This window comes from Sturnira hondurensis, unplaced genomic scaffold, assembly GCF_014824575.4.
Source record: "Sturnira hondurensis isolate 20B ecotype Veracruz unplaced genomic scaffold, ASM1482457v3 Scaffold0004136, whole genome shotgun sequence".
NCBI classification, from domain to species: domain Eukaryota; kingdom Metazoa; phylum Chordata; class Mammalia; order Chiroptera; family Phyllostomidae; genus Sturnira; species Sturnira hondurensis.
The window spans coordinates 44,832,645-44,851,401 of NW_028076767.1; the positions used below are offsets into that span (position 1 = coordinate 44,832,645).

General features: G+C 38.8%; 1 protein-coding gene across 6 annotated transcripts in view; it reads right to left on the reverse strand.

Moving 5' to 3' along the window:
• Window positions 1-8,740: 8,740 nt before the first annotated feature.
• Window positions 8,741-18,757, reverse strand: part of UBR3 (ubiquitin protein ligase E3 component n-recognin 3) — a 207,497-nt gene continuing 197,480 nt past the window's right edge. For all 6 annotated transcript variants that reach the window (XM_037044489.1, XM_037044488.1, XM_037044493.1 and 3 more), the window contains 4 exons: window positions 17,238-17,417; window positions 12,121-12,330; window positions 11,398-11,537; window positions 8,741-11,119 (listed from right to left, as the gene is read on the reverse strand). In XM_037044489.1, the coding sequence (XP_036900384.1) occupies window positions 11,002-11,119; window positions 11,398-11,537; window positions 12,121-12,330; window positions 17,238-17,417 (648 nt within the window). In that variant the 3' untranslated portion in view covers window positions 8,741-11,001. The remainder of the gene's footprint in view (window positions 11,120-11,397; window positions 11,538-12,120; window positions 12,331-17,237; window positions 17,418-18,757) is intronic.

Below are 18,757 nucleotides of genomic sequence, written 5' to 3' on the forward strand. Positions count from 1 at the left end.
TGGATGGAACTGGATACTATTATGCTGAGTGAAATAAGCCAGTCAGTGAAAAACAAATATCAGATGATCTCACTTATGAGAGGAATCTAATGAACAAAATAAACCAGTGAGCAAAATAGACCCAGAGGCATGAAAACATGGAACAGACTGATAGCTATAAGGGGTGAAAGGCAAAGTCAGGACCGACTGAAAGGAGGTGAGGGGATTAGTCAAAAAAGTACATGAAGGACCCATGGACATGTACAACGTTGTGAGGATTAACTATGGAAGTGGGGGGCGAGCTGGGTGGAGGAGGGCAAAAGGGGAAAAATGGGGCATCGTAACAGCATAAATAAAATAAAGCAATTAAAAATGAATAAATATTAAACAGTATTAGCACAATTGNTTGCAACATCATGGATGGAACTGGATACTATTATGCTGAGTGAAATAAGCCAGTCAGTGAAAAACAAATATCAGATGATCTCACTTATGAGAGGAATCTAATGAACAAAATAAACCAGTGAGCAAAATAGACCCAGAGGCATGAAAACATGGAACAGACTGATAGCTGTAAGGGGTGAAAGGCAAAGTCAGGACTGACTGAAAGGAGGTGAGGGGATTAGTCAAAGAAAGCACATGAAGGACCCATGGACATGTACAACGTTGTGAGGATTAACTATGGAAGTGGGGGGCGAGCTGGGTGGAGGAGGGCAAAAGGGGAAAAATGGGGCATTGTAACAGCATAAATAAAAAAAGCAATTAAAAATGAATAAATATTAAACAGTATTAGCACAATTGTTTCAGATGTGTCTCATGCAAACAGAAGGCAGAAGAAAAATAAGCCCTGGTGTACTGTTGAATTTTAGTAAGAAATGAAAAAAATTATGGTAAATAGTAAGTATAGCTAAAGAGCCATTCACTTCATGAAATGACTATGCTAATGAGTTACATGTATTTTAAGCGTTTGACAACAATAGGACAAAACCTCTGTTGGTTTTCTGTTTAATCTATGCTGACGACCCTTCTCTTAACTAGGAGTTCAGGCCATTTGCATTTAATGCAATTACTGGAAGTGTGAATTTAAATTACCACCTTTTTTTGTAATTTTATTTCTCTCCACTGGCTACATTTTATTCCTTCCTCATTCTACTTTTTAGTATTCCGTTCTCCACTACCACATTTGTTTGGAAGTTTTACCCTCTTTCTATTCTATTTGAAAGATTACCCTATAAATTTACATTCCTGGATATAACAGTAATCTTTTTTTATTTACCAAATATGTATTGAGCATCTCCATATATCAGCTGAAGTGAAAAAGGGGATGAGTAGCACAGTCTCTCTGAGGAGAGACTGGTCAATTACTTGATTGACCGACTGATTGATGGATTTAAGTGTTATTATTTTATAATCTTACTGTAGAGATGGTCAGCAGTCTATCACATCAGTATGTTTCACATACTGATTTTTGGGAGGGGGGGCTTTGGTTCATTTCACAGGATCCAGCTGCTCTGGATCTTCACAAACACCTTTCCACACCGTGTGTCTTAAAGTGAAGTTTTATCTCCAGTTACAGAGATGAGAAACCTGACTTCCGTGAGACTGAGTGATTTTTCCAGGATTACATGGCTACTGAACCCAGATACGCCTGTCTCTCTAATGCTTGTATTTTTTCTGCCATATTACCTGGCTTGAGAAATGTAGGCCAGAGAAATTGTAGTGTGTATTAATACTTTAAGAGTACATGATTTGCACTTGATTTTTTTGAAATGCAATTCATATCCATAAAATTCACTTTTTTAAAGTGTACAATTCATCAGTTTTAATTCAAGAATATTCCCATCTCCCCTTTCCCCCTCAAAAGCCCTTATTTCTATCAGGAATTCTCAATTCCCTCTCTCCCAAGCCCTTGCCAACTACTTATCTATGTTCTGTTTCTATGGATTTGCCTATCGTGGATATCCTGGTCTTTTGTGTAGCTTTTGCATCTGGTGTCTTCCACTTAGCATAATGCCCTGGGGGTTCATCTGTACTGTAACATGTATCAGTGCTTCTCTCCTTTATGGCTGAGTAATAGTGCATTACATAGGATATACCACATTTTGCTTATCCACTCATTGGCTGACGGACATTTTTGGTTACTAGAGATAATGCTGCTGTAAATATTTGTGTGTAAGTTTTTGTATGAACACATATTTTTCATACTGTAAGGTATATACTTAGGAGTGTAGTTGCTGAGTAATGTGGTAATTCTATGTTTAACTTTCAAGGAACTTTTTGAGGAACAAACACCACGACAGCATCGTTTTACATTCCCACCAGCAAAGTATGAGGGTTCTAGTCTTTCCACGTTCTCAACACGTATTATTGTTCTTTCTTTTTATTACAGCCATCCTGGTGGGCATAAAGTAGTATCACACTGTTGTTTGTATTTGCATTTCTCTAGTGACCAGTGGTGTTGAGCATCTTTTTATGTTTATTTGCTATTTGTATATCTTCTTTGGAGAAAGGTTATGCAAGTCCTTCATCCATTTTGCAATGAGTTGTTCTTATTGTTGAATTCTGGGAGTCCTTTACATAGTCTGCATAGGAAGCCCCACCATACGTATACTTCACAAATATTTTCTCCCATTCTGAGATGTCTTTTCACTCTCGTGATAGTGATAGTGTCCTTTGAAGGGCATGTTTTTAATTCTGATGAAGTGCAGTTATCTTTTCTGAGGGGTGAAACGTTGCTTGGGCTTTAGATGTCATAGCAAAGAAATGATTGCCTAATCCAAAGTCCCAAATATTTACAACTATGTTTTCTTCCAAGTGAATACTACCTTTACCCTCTTGTGAAACAATGCAGGAACTTGGGAATATTTTATTTATCCCTGTAGCTTATATTCTATTGTTGTCAAACACTTAAAATACATGTAACTCATTAGCATAGTCATTTCATGAAGTGAATGGCTCTTTAGCTATACTTACTATTTACCATACTTTTTTTCATTTCTTACTAAAATTCAACAGTACACCAGGGCTTATTTTTCTTCTGCCTGTAGAAATGTTTTGGATTTTCCTTCCTCAGGGAGGACCTGCTGCTGCTGTTAAAGTCTCCCAATTTTTTAAATCTTTGTTTTGCTCTTATTCTTAAAGAATATTTCTGTTGCATAGAGGGATCCTTGGTTGAGAGGTATTTTCTTTCAACACTTTGAAGATATTTTTTTCTATTGTCTTGTTTCTGAGAAACAAGAAGTCTTTTGAGGATAATTCATTCTTTTTCCCTGAGCTTTTAAGATTTTCCTCTGTCTTTTTTTAATGTTCAGTTTCACCGTGATGCGTCTAGATATGGATTCCTTTCTATTTATCCTATTTGGGATCTATTGTGTTTAAATATATGGCTCAGTGTCTTTCACCTCTTATGGAAAATTCTCAGCTATTATCTCTTTTAATATTGCCTCTGCCACATTCTCTCTCCCCTGTCTTTCTCGACTCTAATTACAAGTGTCTGACATTCTCACAACGTCCTCTAGGCCTTTTATCTCTTGTACTCATTTTCCATCTGTTAAGTCTGTTTTAGTTTGTGATCCAGTTTCCTAAGTCTTTCTTTAGCCATAGCTCATCTGGCATTAAACAGCTCATTGAGTTCTTAATTTTGCTTTTTTTTCAGTACTAAGATTTCTAATTGTTTTTTTCAAATTAAAAATAATCCACAATTTTCATATCTGGCATCCCTGTGGACTATTTCTATTATTTTTCTATTGATTGTTATTTAATTGTGTATTGCTTCTTTATGTTCCTTTACTTTATTTTTAAAATTTTCAAAATTAATTTGAGAATTTGGATGATCATCCCCCAGAGAGGTATTTCTTTTTTTCTTCCAGGCACTGGAAAGCATTAGGAGTCCATAGCCAAGACCTGAGTGTTTCCCCAGAGCTGGAGCACAATTACCAGACTACCTCCATCCCACCGGTCTTTTTGCTGGTTTCCCCAGTCAACTTGTGGTTGGATGCAGTCACACTTTCAGTAGATTTTCTCAAGAAGAGCTCACATTTGCATGCTTAAAACTGTTTTTCTATGGTCCAAAACAAAATCATTGGGTTATCTTTTTCTTGAGGTTCCTCAAAGTTCTGCTTTGCACACTGCCTTGCTTTGCGAAGGGTCTAACACAATCTAATTCCCATCCCCTTTTTGGTTATTTGATCTTTTTTTTCCTGTTTACTCTGAGAACTTTTACCTTTATGGTCTAATATTGTTTCTAGCGTATGTCTTGGAGGTGATTATTGAGAGTTTGTTTTTCTGCTAAGTCTTCTTTTATTTAAGAAAAGTTTTCTTAGATTATGTCTTCTTTGAAACTTTTCATTTTGAACAAGTTTTAGAGATACAGGAGACTTGCATGAATAGTTCAAAGTTCCTATTTATTTTTCACTGTACTTCCTATTGACAACTTATAAAGACATAGTAAAATTATCAAAATTAAAAATTAACATTAATTTACTACTATCAAAACTCCACATCTTACTTGAATTTCACCAGTTTTCTCACTGCTGTTCATGTTTAGTGTCAAGAACTTGTCCAAGATTTCAAGTTGCATTATTTTTCTCTGGGCTCTTCCAGTCTGGCAATTCTTCAGTTATTCCTAATTTTTTACTTCGACACTTTTAGAGAGTGTTGATATTTTGTAGAATACCCTTCAGTTGGCCTTGTCTGAGATTTTCCTGTGATTGAAATAAAGTAATATACTTTTTGCAGTCTTATTATAGAAGTAATGTACATTTCTCAGTAAATTATATTAAGGGGTTCATGGAGTCAGTATGTTTTATTGTTGGTGATATTTTTATCAATTGGTTAAAGTAGTATCTTCCAGTTTTCTCTATTGTAAAGTTACTATCTTTCCTTTTGTAGTCAATAAATACCTTAGGGCACATATTTTGAGACTATGCAAATATTCTTATTCCTCAACTTTTGGCCACTATTTTAAGTTTTCTTCAGTAAGATGGGCCCCAAATGATCGCCACCTCCTGGTACACTCATGCAAACCCCTCCCACATTGAGTAAGGGTTGGTACATGTGGCGGGTGTGACTATTCTGGCGAAATCAGTTGCTGTGTCGCTAGCAGCCCTGTGGAGAGGCCCGTATGGCAAGAAACTAAAGTTTCCAGCCAATAGGCACACGAGTGAATCTGAGAGCAGATCCTACAGTCCCAGTCAAGCCTCAGATGAGTGCGGCCCTGGCTGAGACTTTCATTGCAGCCTGTATGACTCTGAGGCAGAATCACTCAGGAAAGTTACTCCTGGAGTCCTGGTCCACAGACTGTACTGTAATGAATGTTGCTTTATTGCATTAATTTTGGGATAATTTATTACACAGGAGTAGATAATTAATACATCTGAATCTCTTAACTTGCCAATACCATTAGCCATATATGTCTGTGGCTACTTTTGCGCTGCAATGGCAGAGTTAAATAGTTGTGACAAAAACCATCAGGCCCTTTATAGGAAATGTTTGCTGACCCTTGCTCTGAACTGAGGCAATAATGGTCATTTTAATATTGCAATCTGATCATTCACTGCCCTACTTATAATGACGCCCTATTATAATGACGTCCTTCTCTCTTATGACGTCCTATTGCCTTTAGGATAAAGATCAAAATCCATAGCATGGCTCAAGAGACCACATGTGACCTGATTCATGCCTGTCTTTCCGGCACCATACCTGGCCACACACCCCACTCCTGTCTGCTTTCAATGCAGTACTTCTGCTTTCAACTGTGCAGTACTTCTTTCCGTTTCTTCTCAAATTGTTTACTGGGGCAACACTGGTTAACATTACATGATTTTCAGGTGTGCAGCAGTCTAATTTGACATCTGTGTACTCTACCACATGCTCCCCACATGAAGTCATTTCCTTCTCTTACCACATATTTGACCCCCTTCACCCACTTCACCTTCCTACCGCTTCCCCCGTGTTAACTACCAACCTGTTGTCTGTAAGTTTGTTCTTGTTGGCTCCTTTTTTTTTACATTACACACAAGTGAAATCATGTTTGTCCTTTTCCATCTGACTTACTTCACTTAGCATGATATTCTCGAGATCCATTCAGTTTCTGGAGTGTACCCTGCTTATTTCAGGACCTGTATGCTATATGCACTGCTTAGAATGCCCTCCCTCTAGTCCCAAATTCAGTCTCAGTTTTAACATCACTTCCTCCATGTAGCGTTCTGTGAACTCCCCAAACTAAATCAATCTGCTGGTACCCAGGGACCTCTGCCTAACTTGCTAATACCATTCATCTACTTGTCATCACAGTGTTTTCTTCCCCACTAGATTGTAGAAAGACACTAGTCCTGTCTTGTTCCGTGTGGTATCCTCAGCATTTAGCTTAGTATCTGGCACACAGAGGGCATTTAATAAATATTCCTTGCTCTTCCTTACCCTACTGAACTCTGTCAACTCTCTTCTGATAGTGTTCACTTCTGTCTTCACAACTCCCCTACGTGAGTCAAGTATTATGACGTGTCTGGATCCTTTCAACAGACACATGGGGACGTCTTCCTACTCTGGATTCTTCTCAGTGCAACTGGACTGACTTTTCTAAGATGCAAATCTGATGGCTTCCCACTGCTCTCTAAACAAAGTCTAAAGCCCTGAGAAGGTTGACAAAACCCTCTGTAATTTAGATTTTATCTATTTCTCCAAAGCACATGTTAAAGTCAAAATGATTCCCTTTCAGGTCTGTAACTACGAGTTCTCTCCCAACTCTGAATCTCTGCAAATTACTCTCTTCACTGCCTGAAACAGCATCCCCCCGCCTCCTGTCACCCAGGTATATCCTACACAGTATTTGGGGATCCTCTTAGATATCTCTACCCCTTGGAAGCTTTCTCACTCCCCAAGTCCGGCTTAGAGGCCCCTCCTGTAGTACCCTATAGCCCACTTCCCACAACACCCTCACCCCCCTCCACATACACACACACCATTTGTAGCATTAATCACACAAAAAGCTCTGAGAAAGAAGGGACTGTCTGGCTTCTTTTCCATTGTATTTCCAGTATTTACAGTGCTTGGGGCACAGAATGAGCCCCCCAAATATTTACTAAATAAGTTTATTTTAATGCTTTGACACTAAAGCAATTTCTCACAATTTTACAAGAAAACTTTAAAAGCTCACATTAAATCTTGTGACTTCTGATACTATACCCTTCAATTTATCCAACATGGACCCCATACTCATTTCAACCAGCACCTCTAAATCTCCTACTTCCCAACATTATACCCATCTTTCAAGTCCCCAGAACATGAATTAATTTAGCAGCCCATGCTTCAAGCCCATGCTTCTAGACTACTGGGCTCAGGGGCTTCATAAAGTCACAGAACCTTTCTACTTGGCTCCATCAAAATGTTAGGGCTTCTAACCCAACTGGGCCCTCACTGTGACTTCTGCTGTGCTTCTCCTTATTTCTGGCCTACTCTCTTCTAGCATACGTCTAAATGCTCACCACTTACCTCCAGCCCCAGACGATCCTACACCGCCTCACTCTCAGCAGGGGATCCTGCTCCTCTGTCACCGAGATAAGAGGGAAACAGACTTTCCTCGATTTAAACCTTCTTCCCTTTCTCTTGTCCCTATCCCTTTCCCTCACACAGAAGCATTTACCTGTACTCTTGAACCCCCTTCTGCTGGCCTGCTCCTGGGCTCTGCCACCTCAATTCTGGCATTGTCACATTTCATAACGAGACTCTCTTAAGGTCTCATTGAGCTTTTTCACTGTGTGGCACCAGCCGGAGTCCTTCACTCCACTGCTGGTAGATCACTGTACACTAAGACGGTATAGCTCTTCAGTGCTTGATGCTTCATGGCCAAGGGAGCCGGAAGTCCGTAAATAGAGAAGGGGTGACGTTGCCATCCTTCTGCCCACTCCCACTCATCCTGGATGAACTAAGCAGTGCTGGATGTCATCAGCCAGATCATATGTGCTGTGAACAGACTGAGTGTAACAAGTCTTCTGCTCTCCCACTAACTATCAAGCGTCAGGCATAACCATCAGTGAATAAATGTATGTTGTCTTGGTGATTTGATTCTAGTAGATAAAACCACGTTGCATTGTTTTGGGTTTTGTTGCTATTCAACATGACCTCAAATACAATCCAACAATAGGAACCTGAGAATTAGCCATTATAATCCTGGAGATGATAGAGATTCTTGGGCCACATCGGTTCTCACACCGTTGTTACCTCCAAGCTTTCAGTGCTTTTTCTCAGCATCTTTTCCGAGTCACAGACATCAATAAATATCAAAATGCATGAAGCAGAGAGAAAGGTTTGTGAACACAAATGGATTCCTAACTGGCTGGTGAGCTACAGGATGGAAGAGGGGAGTGAAAACTGCCCATTCAAACACCACCACAAACCACTCAAGAAGACCGTATCATAAAGCATGTTGGCTTTCTGAAGGGTAGCTGGGGATTTCCAGAAAGCCAGGACCACGGAGTGCCCCTCAGATCCGCACTCCCATTTTTTCTCCCCTCTCCCTTCCCCAAACACAGACACTTAGCAAAGGCTTTGCATTAACTTTGAGACAAGGATAGAATAAAAAGGAACTAACTCTCAAGATAAAGAGGGAAAGGAAAAGCAAACCCTTTATACTTAACTTCCCCTTAAAGCAGCTAGGAGTTACGCTAAGCTTTCATCTCGTCAGCTGTGCTCACGTACGTTATTGTCAGTATCTTTGGAAAAAACACGTAAGCATTAAACATTTTAAGGACCTTTCACAAACCAAATGACAGTAGGTTTTTATTAACATATCTTACAATGTTGATTATTCCTAGTTTTATAATTTTTGCTTAATTATAAAGATCAATTTAGCTTCCACAGTAATGTACTGTATTTTAATGATCATTCATACAAGGTATCACGCCAGTACATTTTTTGAATAATATACACACACCACTCTAACTTGGACCTGTTATTTTTAAAAGTGGATTTATAAATGGGACTTAAAAAAGTTATGGGGGAAAAATTAAAGTTCTAGTTTAGCAGCATGCATGTATGTATTCAAGTACAATTTTCAACCAAGTGCTTTTTAAAAATTTACTGGTGACTAATTCACCAATATCAAAATAAACACTAAGAAACCCAAATTTTAATGTTAAGGCTAATATTTTCACTTCACATCCATATGCACAACCATAAAACATTCCATTTTAAATATGTAGTAATCAAAGTCTGAATACATTATACCATGTATATATAGCATCAGAGTTTCAAACTGTAGAATTATTCAAGTTCATGAATCCTGAAACGGTTTTTACTAGAGATGTAAATTAGCATTTTGCTCTTCAACCACACTTACAAATGGTCTGGTATTCATAACGACTGAAGCAAAAAATATGACAGGCTGAAGTTATGATACATTATTTTATAAAGTAGCAATGAGTTGGAAAGGACGGCTATTTAGTTAAACAGAATCATTCTAGTCTTTCAGAAAGTTATCTTAATATTTTGGAAATATATATAAAAATAGCAAGCTATTACCATGTAATTCATTGTAGAGCTATAGGTAATTTTCTGACTTTTTTAACACATTTGAGTATGTATTGTTCTGCTCTTTCTATTTTAATTCATGACCATCATTTAATGTCCACTTGAATATTCTGTAATGGCATGTCATTCATGATTTTTATAAGCTAGATCTGACTTTATTTTTATATTTTATCATTAGATATTGTTAGTTTATTTTTCCATGTAAAAATGTAATTTCATATTACAAGCCATGTGAGTCCAAAATACCAGGAACTGCTTGACAGCACTATGTATGAAATAATCATCAACTTAATTATTTGAAAGAAAAATTCTGGCAGCAATATAGAACATGCTTTTCTGTATCTTCCTTCTCCACTAACAGAGTGGGCATTAGCTCAGCCACTCCCATTCTGACTGACCAGAAACCCTGCACACACACTGCTTTTCACAGCAGCATCAAAGAATGCAGACGCATGGCTCATTCACGAGGGTCACCAGCACTGAGCTTCCCCCAACCCTTTAGGAAACCACGCAGTAACAGCAGTGATTACAATGAACAAGTACCTTATAGATGAACCTCTTCAGCTAAAAGGAAAAGTTCCAAAACTCTGCTTCCTTTGTCGGGAAGTCTGAGCATTTCCAATCTGGTCATTTAAACAAAACTGTGATTGGTAATAAAAGGTGGGCACGCACAGACTCAAAATCTGCCCTGTGTATGCTCCTACCACTGTTGATTTTATAGTCAAATGTACTGGTTACTACCTCCAGTAATTCATCCAATTGAAATGGAAAATTTTGATTTTTAAGGGCTCCTTTCCCCACCCACACGTGTATCTCCCAAAATGTACTGTATTATATTAACAGCATCTATCTACTTATTTTACAACTATTTCAATTATTTACCTGGGGAGAATATTTATGAAATTCCTGAGAATGAATTAAGTTTTCAGCAAAGCCTTAAACTTTTAACAGATTCCTCACAATAAGAAAAAAATTTTAAAGTTCTACTGTTAGACCAACTTTTACTATACAATATTTCACATAAATCATGTTTTACATTTTTCCTAATTACATACAGCAAAAATCTCAAATCAACACAAGAATGGCAGAGGGGAAAGATGCATTAAAATATGCAGATGCAAATTAAAACACACAGATATAAGAAGCAGTAAAACTTTAAATAAATCCCACCCTAAATATCAATGAGTAGCTGATGTGCATTGCTGGGAGAATTAGCTTTAAATAATTTTGTCAAGTTGTGCTTCTTATTAATTGTAGATTTTCTGAAAATGACCACTAAAGAATGATTTCACTTGTAACTTATGTTCTCCAGATATTTAAAAAAATTATTATACCATTAATGTGATTACCAAGCACCTAATTTTGGAAAGGCTTTATGACATATGTGTTCTTTTTATCCCTCAGCAAAAGCATTAATCTCCCAAAGTAAGTTAAAGCTTATTGTTGATAAATCCTCGATGAACATGATGACAGAATGCAGTGCCAGGTGGTGAGTCACAGTCCGTTGTAATGTGGACCCCATCTCTTATTGATGTGATCGAAAGTGTGGGAAATCCACTGTTGTTCAAGAACTTTGTATCTTTCCTTACAAATGTAGAGAGGCTTGCCTCGCCTAGAATAAAAAGAGGGCAAAAGGTATTAAAAGTAATAAAATACAATGAGGATTTTACACACATTTTTTAAAATAGATTTTTGTGACAAAAATTTCACGCAATAATTTATTTCGTTTCCTTAGCATGTTGATGAGGAAAATATCTCAAAAAGTAGACATGGCTCTACATTAACGGCAGTCAAAATTTAATATAAAAACTATTAGCATTACGAAGCCAGAAAGGGCACAGCGCGCTCCCGACCCGCCTGCGGCGCAGCACCGCGGCTCGCACGTCTGACCTCAGGTCGCGGTCCTCCTCGCCGTGGGCGTCCAGGTACACCGAGCCCCACAGGCAGAAGCGGTGGCCGCGGATGATGATGATCACCGAGGCGTTGATCAGAAGGAAAATCCCCGTCCCTGCCCCACAGTTCTGCGAGTGCTAGAAAATTCAAAGGGTATCCGTCAGCTTCCTAATCGAGTGGATTTTTCTAAGAAAACCAAGACTCTCCTAGGTAAATTTCTTCTAAATAAAACAAGTTTTTAAAATTTGAGTAAGATTTCACTTATGTTACATTTATAATCTCATGCGTAACACTTTATTAACAATGCATTGGGAGGAATTCTTGTAAGGATCATCTAGAAAAGTACTTAAAACCCAGGCTGAGCCCGACGCAGAGGCCAGCGTCTGCGACAGCACGCATGGCTCCCGTCCTGCTGTGTGCCACTCACAGGCCCCGGGCAAGGGCGGCCGGGGCAGGAGAAGGAAGAGAAGTGTACTTAAGAAAGGGTTTACTCAAAACCTCAGGTGTTTTGTTTTGGTTTCTTTCTTTTTCACTCCTCTACTGGATTGAAAAGAACAGAAACAAAAGAACAAAAACGAAGAACAAAATCTTTATACACATTGCTCATTTTTTTCAAGGAGGAGTTGAACTTTCCGAGCTGTCCTGACCGTCTGTGCCACACTTTGGTGTGATGGGAGCTTCTGAGTTTCCATGAGTTTTACATTATTTACTAATGCTCACCAGTACGCATTCACAGTAACTCTGTTGCTTGCAGCAAAGTCCTTTCAGGCATACAAAAGTGCCACAAACCAGACAAACGGCAGGGTCTTTAGGAACCTTGGTGCACACGCTGCAGGTTTTCCTGTGGTAGTACTGGAAAATGGTATTGTAATTCTCAGGCAACTGGAGGAGGTGTGGCAATTTCCATCGTGATTCTTGGATAAGCAAGGCCTAAAACATTATCCAAAAATATTCATTAGTCCTATGTATTTAAATTCCTAACACAAAATATTTATTTTTTAAAAGGACTTTTTTTTTAAGAATGGAAACTCGGTCTCCAAAAACTAGACTCATTTTCTTTATTGACACTCTTCTTTCTCATTTCCATTATACACATGACTAAAATAGTACTTCAAAAATTACCACTCTATTTTAATGTTTCTACTTAAAATATTATACAAGATTTAGATTAAGCACCTGCAACTCTTAAATAATTTATCACCTCAAAAGAAAAATATTAAATATAACTAAGCATGCATGGCAAATGTGTCTGGATATACTTGTTTTTTAAATGTGCTTTTAAACAGTTATACTTTTTTTTTAAAGCCAAGTTTTGATCTTTCTCAGTTAAACAAATAATTCATTGGCTTTTCTTTAGGGAAGGTCATACTTCTAACTCATTATTTCTATTTCAGCACTGATGTAAAACCTTCCTCCACCTCAAGCTAACATCTTTTGTATCCATAAGCACTGGGGCTATAACTCTTCATAAATTTGCTGCTTAAGTATTTTTAAAAATGCCAAGTTAATTCCATTTCCATACAGGGTGTACTTTATTGATTATTTGCAGGTGTATAAAAATATCAGCAGGTAATAGCACTAATTTCTTCCCAGATGCTGCTCCCTCAACACTTAAGTAAAATGTAGTATCAACCCCTCATCCCAAGAAACTAGAGATGGCAGGCACCTCGTGATGACCATCTCATGTCCTGCAGCCACGATCCAGCCCAATCAGTGACGTAACTACGGAGCTGGCTTGGTGCTGATCAGTGATTTCATGGATAAAGCAGCCAGGACACAAGGACATGGACCATACATGGGCATCCAGTGTGCTATTTGCCAGTACTCAGTACACAGACAGTTTGCCAGCAACTCAATGCTCAGTTTCGGAACCCTCCAAACTGCATATTCTGTAAAGGGCTTATCATATTGGAATCCTTCCCTCAGTGAAAGGAATAGCAGTTTGTTCTCACTGAACTTGATGCTTTTCTAGATTAGGTTGTAAACTGTCCAGAAGCCCATACCACATGGTTTCTAATCGAAGAATTTTCTTCATAAAGGGAGATGTAAGGCAGTAAGTGGGTATCTATGGAATTAACTGATCTTAACATATACTCAATCACCTGAAAAAATTACTGATCTTTTAAATAATAAACTCCTATGCTGATCAATTTTTTGGTGGCACCAGTGGGAAGAAGACACCTAGAGACTGAGGTATTCACTCCTACAGAACGCAGTGTGTGGTCTTAACAAGCAGCGCACACCCATTCTCTCACAGCTGGAACTGCACAGGTTCGGAAACCACGGGGAGAAGAACGGTTGTGCTCTCTCTCACGATTTCACTGAAGAATTCAGTCTTTAACTTCTGTTTCCCTGCTATTTTGGATTCTGCTGGGTTTTAGTACCATCCTAAGGAAGGTGTGTACCACCCTCCATCCGGTTCCACTGAGTTAGAAACTACATGTCATCTAACCATTCTAGGTTCCCCCACACCACTAGGAGAAGAAAAGGAATCGCTTACCACACTGTTTGGAGGGTGAACCCTGGCTACTAAGAGTAATAGAAATACTGCTATACAATTGGTAATGGTATGTTTGGAACTTAGAGACCCCTTACTTTCACAGCACCCCCACCATGTCCCAAGCTTGAAAGATAAACATTTAACACAAAACTATTATGTATTACATAAGCAAGAGAGGACCCATCCCCTGGGGCCCGGACCTCTCAGAACCAAGTGTGAGCTACATCCTTGGTCAAACCAATCCAACCAGTTGAGGTGCTGGTCAGAGGAGGCGAAAGAGAAAGTCATATATTTGACTATATATCATTACAGATTTATGACTGGTTGTAAATGTTCTTGCTATCTGTGGCATATATTTTTCATTCCTTTTGCGTTTTTCTTACTATTGAATTCAGAGCAGGTGCTAATTAGAATTCTCTAGACCACTGGGGGTGTGAGAACCACACATCACAAAGGGAATGGACATCTCCCAGAGCCTCTAGACTCAGGAAGGCCGGATGACAGAGCTGTTGCATGTGACTTCAGGCTGCATGTTTGGAAAACGGTAGCTGCATCTGTGGTTGTACCGGTGATGTGATGGTTACTTCACTTTGAACAGAGGAAGAAGTAAAACTCTGTAAATGGATGTCTACATGCCGGGCGGGTAAGACATGGAGGTGGTCGGCTACCAGTGTTTCTTCTTTTGCATTTGTCTGACTTCCTTATCTGCATTCTTATATCAATAGGATTGCAAGGTCTTTTGGAACGAACAAAAATAACCTCTTCTCCTGCTCCATACAAGACCCTACCCCACCACAGGGATGAACATATGATTCAAATCCATCAGATTCTCTCTCCCAGGAATCTGAATCTCCAGCACACACACGCAGGGAAGAACAGTGGTGGAGGCCGAGTCACCCAGTAGTAGGGCTTCAGGGAAACAGACCACAGGCCCACACCAAACCGTCCGTCTGTGGCCAAAGGCTCTCAGCCGATGCACCACACTGGCAACACTAATTAATACTATCTTCAACTCATTCACCGCTCATCTTGCGAAGTCCCTCTACTCAAAGGTAAAATTCCTGGTAAAGAGAATCTGGTGTCTCGGGTCCCAGTCAGTGTCAGACACAGGACAGAGAAAGACACAGATGGCGGTGCATCCAAATAACTGGTAAAAATCCTGCACACACAGGCACACATCAGTAAATGTCTGCTATTCTGACTCTAAAACAATTATCTCTCAATTTTACAAAAAGATAAAATATTTTAAATGATAAATCCTTAATCTCCATCAATATCCACACCAATAGTCATTCATATAAAATGCACACCTGCGCTTATGTTATCCAATAAGTTCATTTTTATCTATTGCTTACCCATGGCTCATATGAAGACAAAAAATTCTAAGTATGCTCATCACTTTTTCTCCTGTCCTGGCTCTACAATTATACCCATCTCTTACTCCAAGTCATTCCTCATAGATATTCAAACATCAAAATACAACTTCAGATCATAGCTACAATCTGTGAATAAAGAAATTACTAGACAGGAAAAAGATTTTTACATATAACATACAAGGTTCAATTAGCTTCTTGAATTTCCCTTTTCCTTTAAAAGGGGGTGTAAAATGAAAAATTATCTCTTTAAGGATTTCAACAAAAACCAGAAATGAACAAAAGAGACATTCATTATTTATGCTTACCTTGCCTCTATCATTCACTTCAATATTTTGAAAATGGAGTCTAGTCTAGTCTAGTCTAGTCTGACACCTCCATCTGAGATACTACTTTTATTTTTTCCCTTTGGTGTTGAAATTAAAATTCTCATTTCCCCTGAAACTTGGCTCCCCTTTCATCAATTCTATTTCTGACCATGATGTCCTCCCACCACTAATTGTTCCACAAATATGTATTAGGTCACTAGTCTATATCGGGCACTTTATAGGAACTAGGGATTAAAAATAAATAACTTCTGTTTTGTGGAGCCACACTTCAGATGAAATAAACACAGTGATAAATATGGCAACTGTCAGAGGCAGTAGTGGCAAAGTACTGCTTTTAGCAGTACAGAGGGAGGGGATTAGGACTTCAAAGGAAGATGGATTATAAGATAAGGTCTTTGAGAAGGGTAACATTTATCTTTGCAAAACCTTGAAAGGTGATTAACTCAACTGGAGAAGGTTAGGAAGGCTGCTTTAGATAAAAGAGCAGTGAGCTGTTTTGAGCAAGGTTGTGGGCAGGTAGTGGCAGAGAACGAGGTCTGAAAGGCAAGCAAGAACCTGAATGCTAGGCAAGGAGCACAGATCTTCATCCAATGTCAATGGGGCATCACCAGTGGTGTTTAAGCAGGAGCAGGTTCCTATCAGAGCTATGTATGTTACCATTCTTCTAGCAATTTGGGTTCAAGATCTTAAAGTCTTGTATGTCTGTTCAGCAAGACCTATATATTTTTCTCAAATGTCTCTTGTGTTGGTTACATTCTAATTCTTACTAACAGAACAACAGTACAGATTTTCTTCACCACCTCAATAATAATCTCTGGTTTCCCTCTCTGCTTACTTCAATTTACTTGCTAAAAAGCCACCAGATTACTTCCATAAAAGACTACTTTCATTCTGGCTGCTGTGGCTCAGTGGATTGAGCACAAGCCTATGAACCAATGATCACTGGTTCAATTCCCAGTCTGGGCACATGCCTGGGTTGCAGGCCAGGTCCCCAGTAGAGGGTGCACGAGAAGCAACCACACATTGATGTCTCTCTCCCTTTCTCCTTCCCTTCCCCTCCCTCTAAAAATAAATAAATAAAACATTTTTTAAAGACTACTTTCATCATATTATGCCATTTCTCAAGAACTGCAGGTCCAGCTATAGAAAAAACCTGAGCACCAAACCACAGCATTAGACTGCCCACTGCTGCCCTCACTCTCCAACACAACACCTGTCACCCACTTAGCAGGCGGCCCTGGTCCAGCACATTTAAAAGTTAAAGATGTGACCTTTTAGATCTCCTCGTCCCAGTCTTTGATTTTTATATGACAGTTCTCTTCCCAATAAGCTTACAAGTTCCTTATCTATCCCAGGATTCCTTTGTTCCAAGACTAATGTTGTGATTATTTAAGGATTTAATAAAAACCTGCAACCTAAACCTAAAAGTGACATAGTGACACCTTAGCTTTGTTGACTGAAATGTTTCTGCTTTTACACTCATAAGCAGATATTATGCGAGTAAATCATTTTCAATATAATTAGTTTCATAAATGCTTCTAAGAACAGATGACCCGAAGTTTTAAATTCTTCATTATCCTCTTACCTATCAGCACACCTGCACTATGGCAAGTGAGTACTGTTCCTTTTACATACCTTCCCTTGTTCTGCGTGTCTTTCAGTAAACGCGTTTATCTCAGAGCACCACTGAGATATGATATCGAGTGCTGGAACTGGCCACTCCAGGCAGGACGCAGTGATGAAGGGATGGTCGGTTTGGTAAAATGTTGGCAGAAGTCCCAGGCAGCTGGAAAGAACGGAAAATTCTTCTTCTTCCTTTAAGACATGAAATAGAAAATTCTCAAGACATTTTCATCAAGAAAATTTCCCCTTTTTGACATTTTAAGCGTCATTCTCATCAATTCTTTTTGGATAGTAAGAAAGCTTTCTTAACTGAGTCAACTAAGGAACACTAAAGGGAGCAGGAGGAGCAGCGAAGAGAGACACATGTTCCCAGCTGTTACATCCAAATATCCCCATATTTCTTTGAAACTTAACTTCTAAGTGCCATGGCATCTGCTTCTTTTCTACATTTATTTTTTAAATAGTGTTGCCACATATCTGATGGGTACAGTCAACAGAACCCAGTTACTCTTTGCAAGTAAATGTTAATTTGGGGCCAGGGAAAAAGAGACTTTGGGTTTAAAAGTTACAGCTATTGGGGTGGATGAAGAGCAAGAGTCAAGTCATGGAATTCACTAAAGGCAGTGCTAAATAATTTGCCTAGATCCCGAATAAGTGTGAAACAAAGTCAGTTTTCACAGGTGGAGGAAGTTTTTTAAAATCTTAGAGATCTAAGTGCCAGGCAATCTGAAGCGCTACTCAGTAATAACAGAACCAAAGTAATCAGCCATCCAACGACTCCCATTTTGAAAGGTCATTTTTAAGGAGTTTTTAGTCTTATAAACACCAAAATACTCCCCCCAATTACTTATTTAATTGAAAACCCATTCCTGAAAGTATGTGTACTGTCCCCTGTCCCCGGGATCAGTTCCTACCATTCTTCAAATTCCAGCTCCCCAGGGAAGACTCCCCTGGCCCGCTTAAGAAACATTAGATGACCATTCAGATAAAATCAACCCTTCCACACCTCATAAACGACATTTCTGTTCTTGGATGTTTTCTATTAGTTACTTTAAAAATACACAGGCTTTCCTTTGAGGCTGTGGGAGTGGAAACTGGGAATAGGAGCTCTGTCCTCCCAGGGCTTGGCATACGGGAGCTATCCACCCAACCTCTCTTGGCAAAACTGAACTAATTGTGTAGATTACATACAAAGTTCTGAAGTGTTACAAAGATGAAATAAAGATGAAAAAGCAAATTAATATGACAGCAAAAAAGATGTTAATTTTTAAAATCTCTACAAATGAGGCCACGGATCCCCCATTCATATAGCTACATAAAGGCATTTTAAAAAACAAATTTATTAAGGTACAATTTACCTAACCATAAAATGTAGTACCAACCTTAAGTGTAGTCTGATAAATTTTGGTAAAAGTATAGTCATATGACCACTGCTACAGTAAAATTTTAGAACAATTCCTCTCCCCCAAAATAATTCCTTTGGGCCCCTATGCAATCAATTCCAGTCCCTTCCGGCTCAAGCAACAACTGAT